The sequence below is a fragment of the Spea bombifrons genome, chromosome 2 (assembly GCF_027358695.1).
Source record: "Spea bombifrons isolate aSpeBom1 chromosome 2, aSpeBom1.2.pri, whole genome shotgun sequence".
NCBI classification, from domain to species: Eukaryota; Metazoa; Chordata; class Amphibia; order Anura; family Pelobatidae; genus Spea; species Spea bombifrons.
In genome coordinates, this window is record NC_071088.1 from 90,425,228 (window position 1) to 90,432,599 (window position 7,372).

Below are 7,372 nucleotides of genomic sequence, written 5' to 3' on the forward strand. Positions count from 1 at the left end.
GTGGCAAATGCTGTTAAGGAGAGCGAGCGGTGAGTATGGGACGTTTAGAACCACAAGGGGGCGCTATCAGCCTACAGGTGCTAAAGAGCCACAATAATTCAAAACATTATTCAGTGTACACTACAGCCTGAGATCCACCACAGCGGCAATTTCACAGCAGGATAGCATGAAAAGGAGAGGTATAACAAGTTCTAAGAGTAAGAACCATCGCTTTCTTGAAACTGTACTGCTAAACCTAAGTCCCGTATTTTAAGGAAGAAAAATAAGACTAGCCTTCGCAGATCTGATTCCAACATTTCCAGTATGCCAAACCCTGGTCTAATAAATGTTAACTACAAGACAAAGGCATTTTTTTTTTATAGTACGGTTTCAAGGATTAACCCCTTAATGACAATGCCCGTACATGTACGGGCTCAAAATGCATTGTTTTCTATGGGCTTAGAGACCGCCCATTGTCCTTAAGGGGTTAATACAATGTACAGAAGTGATTGTTCGCCAAAATCACATGGGATGTTTTTATCCTGTGTGATCAGGGCGTAACTAGAAGCCTCAGGGCCCCGGTGCGAGAATCTGTTAAGGGCTCCCTCCCAACCCAATCTCCCCCCCCTTCTCAGGCTATCTACCCTACCCCTACCCCCTTCTATCTACATTTTTTTTTTGTTTTTATTTCCTTTTATTCGCCAACCTGACCCCCCCCAGTTATGCACATCTGCCCCAGGCTTGCCACTCTGCCCCCTGATATGTCTTAACCCCCTATATGCCTCTCTGCCTCCAGAAATGCCTTATACCCCTATACACCACACTGGTTAAAAGGCATATAATGGGACAGAGTGGCATATAAGGGGGTATAAGGCATTTCTGGAGGCAGAGTGGCATATAGGGGGTTAAAAGGCATTTATAGAGGCAGAGTGGTATATAGGGGTTAAAAGGCATTTATAGAGGCAGAGTGGTATATAGGGGTTAAAAGGCATTTCTGGAGACAGAGTGGCATAAAGGGGGTTAAAAGTCATATCATGGGGCACTCTGCCTCCAGAAAAGCCTTATGCCCCCTATATGCCACTCTGCCTCCCCGATATGCTTTATACCCTCCTATATGCCACTCTGCCCCATGATATGCCTTTTAATCCCCTATATGCCACTCTGCCTCCAGATATGCCTTTTCACCCCCTATATGTCACTCTGCATCCAGAAATGCCTTATACCCCTATATGCCACTCTGGCATATAGGCGGTTAAAAGGCATATCATGGGACAGAGTGGCATATAGGGGGGGTATAAGGCATTTCTGGAGGCAGAGTGGCATATAGGGGGACACACTTACATACACACACATGCCGATTTTTTTGTTTTTAACAAATACAAAAAAATATTATACAGTTTGTACAAAAAATACATTGGTTTACTGACCTTCTACTTCTCTTCACTTCCGTCCTCTGGTAGCTGCACACTGTTCTCCTCTATGCTGACAGGATGCCACTGACCTGACATCCGGTGCTGCAGCAGTCTGAGTGCGAGGGGGCGGAGCTTTTACCCCTCACGCTGCTCCCATCACTATGCAGCCATCGGATTGCTGGGAATGTAATCTAAACGGCCGGTGCGTGCTGATGCCGCCGGCCGGAGCTACTTTAACACTTTTCTTTAAATGTAATATGGCAAGCTGGATTGGCTTGCCATATAAAGTAAAAAAAAAAAAAAAAAAAAAGTATTAAAGCAGAACCGGCCGGCGGCATCAGCACGCAGCGGCTGTTTAGATTACATTCCCAGCAATCTGAGGGCCGCATAGTGATGGGAGCAGCGTGAGGGGTGAAAGGTCCGTGCGAGGGGGCGGAGCTTTCACCCTTCACTAGGCAGCCATCGCACACGGCTGCTGGGTGCTGATGCCGCCGGCCGGCGCTGCTTTAATACATTTTTAAAATTTTATATGGCAAGTATTATAGTAGCACCGCATCAGCACCCAGCGGCTGCTTAGATTAGATTTCGGGCAGCCTGGGGGGCAATTGTCCCCCTGCCGAGCCCGCCCCTGGCGCCGGAGGCGGCTTCCAATCCCACTCCGCCGGCCGAATCTGCTTGGGCCCCCTTGAGTGGCAGAACTCCAGGGCCCGGTCGCAGTCGCGACCCCGGTAGTTCCGCCACTGTGTGTGATCTTGTGTCTCAAGGTTTACAACTTACAATTAAAAAGCTTATGGTGAGTAAATGTTTTAGGTTGATTTCATTATAGAGTACAAGATCAAAACATTGTAAAATAATTAAACAGATTTATTTTAACCCAGACAGAGCCAATATCTGTATGTAAATTTACATAATCTCTTTACAGGTTCCAACAGACAGACCTTGTCCACAGCTTGTACAGAAAGAAAAGAAACATGGTGTGTCTGTATATATGTAACTAGCAATAAAAGTAACTGAAAACCATTCCAACATCTTTTTTTATTTATAAAATATATATGTATGTAAAAATATAATAAATAAGTGTGCCAAGTTTTGCAGTAGCTCGCTACCGTTAAAGAATACCATGAATGTTTTCATTTCATATGATCAAAACCTACACATGAAGAATCCATCCCAGTTTTCAAGTCATTAAAAAACAAAAATCAGGGATAGACAGTTTTTTTTTTCTCTGTTTTCTTCCCGTTTGTAGAGAACCAACTAATTATAAAGACACATAACTATGACAAGTAAAATCTCCCCTAAGGGGCTGCATGAAAAAATATAGATGCAGATACCTCCCAAGCTAAATAATTAAAAAGGGGAAAAATAAAACAGTCACATTTAAAAAGAAAGGGGTCTTCCATCATCATGTTACAAAAATAAGAGCTAGTGGATCTCTACAGCAATTTGAATACATTAAGTTGGCACTCAGTTCAAGCTCGCCAGCATCCACTGAACTCCAACTCTCATCAACCTATTTATTTGCCAAAGGCTGGCTGAGACTCACTGGTATTGCACAGGCTAATTGATGGCTAGCCTCAGCTCATACTAAAATTATATGACATCCTGTGTACTATATAAATCTAAATATTTTTTTAATGACCCAAAACTATTTAAAGTCAGCATTTAAATACGTTAAAAGTTGGGTTTGTGTAAGCTAAATTTGGCATACTACAAAGCTTAACCTCAAAACCACAAGCATTAGTTTTTGCTATGTTCCTATAAAATTGGCCATTGTCGCCAAACCTACAGGAGATCCCTTACAGAGGCTGTAAACGTGCTAATGCTTGGAATTAACTGAAAACATGCTGGAAGTATATCTGAGAAAAACAACAATATGTAGAGATTTTCATCCCAAGAAGGATATCCTAAAAAGGATGTTAATCAATCCCATGCTCATCACGATAAATGCTTTGGCATCCTTCACACACACTGCTTGCATGCAATCTGTAGGATTGTAATTTCTGCGTCATCCTAAACATGTTTTCACCAGTCTTTGAGAGGCAAGAGAAAGGTTTGGATCCACTTGGTATTTCCAGAAAGCACAATGAATCGTTGTAAATAACCGCAGTCAGTATCCAAATGGAAAGTCTTGCTCAGTGCCTTTGCAGGTAAGCATTAGAAGTAAAAGATACTCAGCACTTTAACAACTCGGCTTTGTTGGTCACTGGCTCAGGAACCACTTCGCCCTGCATAAACTCATCCTGCAAAGAACAAAACAAAATATAATGGCATTTCAAACAAATAACTATGGGGGATATTTAAACAAAAATAACAAAATGCACAATCCAGCTTTATAAATGTCTTTGTCTATCATGTTGAATACCATAACATTTGTTTTCTTAGAGCATTACATACAGTGCTGTATACAGTCATGTAGTTTAGCATTCCCTGCACCACCACACTGAACTGATTCTCTATGGCCATACCAGGTTTCACCATGAAAACTCCAGATGAGGTGTAGTTTCTGTGGTTCTATGGACATGGCACTAGATCACCGGGTGGCTGGAGTGGTGTTTAGGCGGATCCACGCCACACCCATTTCCCCTCCCAATACAAAACAGGGGCATTAAGTCTGGTACTAGCCCCACCCACATGTGTCAGCTCCACCAACAACAAGCCACTCCCCAGAGACTGTGTAGCTGGAGCCTGGGATTTCCAAGGTATGTCTATGGCATGAGCCATATTGGTCAATCGTAACCACAGTGCAGTACGATAAGGAATCAGAGTGTCTAGCAGAATGGGCTCAGATAACAGACAAATATGGAGCTGTTAATAATAACTCTGTATCCAAAAACACAATGACAACATTATTTACTGTAGCGATTTCCTTTTTCCAGCCAAACTTAATTCATCAGCTGCTGCTGCTGCTTATCACATTGGCATACACACCACATTTTCTACCGCACCAATTCTCACCTTGTCATAGATAACTCGTACAATCAATGAACAGCTAGGACAAGTGGCAACCTCCTCTCCACTTTCCAGTTCTTCCTAAAATTAAAGAATGCAGTAACCCATTTAGATTGTTAGCACACAGGGTTAACGTACAACGGGAGCCTCTTAAAGCACACAGATGCACCAACCTCCCACCACATGACATTTCACAAACGCGTGTAACCAGTGGCCACTCTAAACCCTCCCTTTACCTTAGTGATAGCGAATCTATCTCCGCATGGACACGGGTAATAATAGGTCTCCGTGTCCTCGTCGAACTCGAAATCCTCGATCTCTACCTCGTCGTGATAAACGGCCATCCCAGACCTCCCACCGTGAGCCGAACACTACCAACACCGGTACAAGCTTCCGAAAGTCGCGTGTGGTGAACGTGGCAAGTCGCGTTACATGCGTCATCTGCTCCTCCTCAGCAGCAGGCAGCCATCTTTGTTGATGGCAACTGTTTTAGTTCTAAATTAAAACTTTCGATAGAATGTTTGAAAAAAGTTTAAAACTACAATGTATAGACACTTAAAGGTGTTGTTCCGTCAGAAATTGAGTTTTTCGTTCCAAGTACAAAAATAACTATAAAATGAAGTTTTAAATGCTTTTTTCAGTTACTATGCCACCCACATATCAGTGCCTGCTTTTGTGCCACAGCCAAAAGTTACGAATGAGCTACAAATTTACATTACAAATAAATGAAAAATGTGTTGTTTGGATTATCAAGTATTAATTGATAATATATTTTTGGGAGTATATTGGATATTGAGCTGAACAAGGAAGGATATTTCTAACGCTGAATTTGGTTTTAAATGTGAAACATTGGGCAAGGTAAATGAAACAGGCCTTTGACACATTACTAGGGGTATGTTATACATGATCCATACTGCAGGGCAGCATTTTTTCAATATAAATATTTTTATATAAATCTTTCTTAAAAGCACAACTGGATCGGGTTGTCTACTTCAACACAGATGTAACAGTAGCACAGACACCCAATCGTCCACATGTAACCATACTTTGTTGCCCCTACTGCTTAAAATGCACTTATTAAAGGACCTAGTCTCAACATAATATACGCACCATAATAGAAAGGTATTTTATCAGGCATAACATTATGACAACTGACTGGTGAAGTGAATAACACTGATCATCTTGGCACCTGTCAGTGGTTGGGACTCGCAAGTTGATGTGTTAGAACCAGGAAAAATGGGCAACTTTGACAAAGGCCAAATTGTGATGGCAAGACGACTGGGTCAGAGCATCTCCAAAACTGCAGCTCTTGTGGGGTGTTCCCGGGCTACGGTGGTCAGCGTCTGTCAAAAGTGGTCCAAGGAAGGAAAGCGCTAAGGTGACGACAGGGTCATGGGCATCCAAGGCTCATTGATGCACGTGGGGACGAAGGCTGGCTTGTGCACACATTAAGTAGGTAAATTAATTTCTTTTAAGAGGGTTGGACAGCCATTAGCAACAAGTTTAGTTGCTACAAAACGTAACTACAATTGGCTATTAACTTTCACTTTGAGGTGTTGTAGTTGCCTCGGGTATTGTTAATGATTTTATTATTTATTTATCGTTCTGTAATACATTTTGATAGAATTATTTATTGAAGTGCCGCCTAATGGTTAGCAGGAAGGTTTTTTAAGGACATCATCAGTGCAAGACCTGTTTTGAACAGACCTCAGGACCTCAATTAAGGTGTCAGCATTGTATTATTATTATTATTATTATTTATATTGTGCCAACAATTTATGCAGCGCTTAATACAATACATATATTCAAGGGGTATAACAAGACTAGAATTGACAGAAAGGAACAATAACTACAAGATGCATGTTACATGGTAAGCCCTAGATTACAAAGTACAAAGCCTGACACAGGAAGCACACAGAAGGTAAATTCTCTACTAGGTATCATGTAAATATAAAATAATAAAAATAATTTAATTCAGGCGTAGAATCTGTGGTTTTTCAACCTAGAACGATGATGATCCAGCACACAGGGGTCTGAAAGGTCTTCAAAAAATAATCAGAATGGAAAGGTGCATCTAAGATTGTTTATGTCTAATGGTAAAGATGGCCTTTTAACTTTTTTTTAACTGTGTAGTGCAAAACTATAGTCCTGCATTTTTCCTTATAAAAAAAAGCACCCTTGATGGTTCCCTTCCCTTAGGTTACACATTTAGATTTGCAGAGAAATACACAGATAACAGAGACATAAAATATTAGTATTTGTCTTTATTTACCCTAAAAAAAATGGCATATGTTTAAAATACCTTTTCATTTGAACAGTTACTTTTATCCAGTAAGTACAATTTTTATAGACAGGGTTATTGGTAAAAATACACATATAAAATTATGTTGATATACCTGCAGATAAAACAGCGCTATCTTGCAGATATGTTAAACATGGGGGGGGGCAGACATTTTAGAAAAGTCATGTATTAACACCAAACCTGGGAGGGCAAAATGCCACTTAAAAATACAACAAGTAATGTCAGCTTAAAAACAATCGTCAAAGACAACAGAGTTTATAATCCAGATATTCTAAAAGCCATCCCATTGTCAATTTATTAGAAAATTTCACGGCAGTAAGTTTGTGTGCGCTCCAGTTCATCACAATAAAGGTAGATAAGGAGTAACCCATTAAGGGTATTCTAGTAGTTCCCCTATCAGTAACATCAGAGTTAACACGTTAAATCTAAAGAATTCTCTTATGTTTTAGAAGGATAGGTTACCCCCTAAAGCCTGTAAACTCCATTGTAACCTTGGTTCAAATATGTTCAGAATTCGTTTGCAGCCCTGGTTGAAGTCCTGCGGTAGGATGCAGTAGTGAGCATCTCTCTTTGGCTCCATGCAGTTAGGAAAGAACAGGGGATGATGTCTTAGTAACAGGAAGGTCTGACAGCAGTAACAAATATACTTCAGGTAAAGATCCATACCCAAAGTATTACGTGATGGCAGTTTTCCACCTCTACTCTCCTCTTCAGTGATTGTGGGCTTGTG

The 7,372-nt window shown here is 41.0% G+C and overlaps 1 protein-coding gene across 1 annotated transcript; it reads right to left on the minus strand.

The window, feature by feature from the left end:
• Positions 1-3,104: 3,104 nt before the first annotated feature.
• DPH3 (diphthamide biosynthesis 3) lies at positions 3,105-4,740 on the minus strand. The gene is made up of 3 exons (XM_053455145.1): positions 4,577-4,740; positions 4,347-4,421; positions 3,105-3,631 (listed from the first exon to the last, which is right to left on the minus strand). The coding sequence occupies exons 1-3, from the start codon at positions 4,682-4,684 to the stop codon at positions 3,563-3,565; spliced, it is 252 nt and encodes an 83-aa protein (XP_053311120.1). The 5' UTR covers positions 4,685-4,740; the 3' UTR covers positions 3,105-3,562.
• Between the last annotated feature and the right edge of the window lie 2,632 nt (positions 4,741-7,372).

Bases quoted from the DNA above. Each gene is read 5' to 3' on its own strand.
- DPH3 (XM_053455145.1), bottom strand. From the start codon at position 4,684: ATGGCCGTTTATCACGACGAGGTAGAGATCGAGGATTTCGAGTTCGAC. The intron at 4,422-4,576 runs GTAAAGGGAGGG...CTTTAATTTTAG, and splicing joins ATAGATTCGCTATCACTAAG to GAAGAACTGGAAAGTGGAGA. The intron at 3,632-4,346 runs GTGAGAATTGGT...TGTTCTTTGCAG, and splicing joins TACGAGTTATCTATGACAAG to GATGAGTTTATGCAGGGCGA.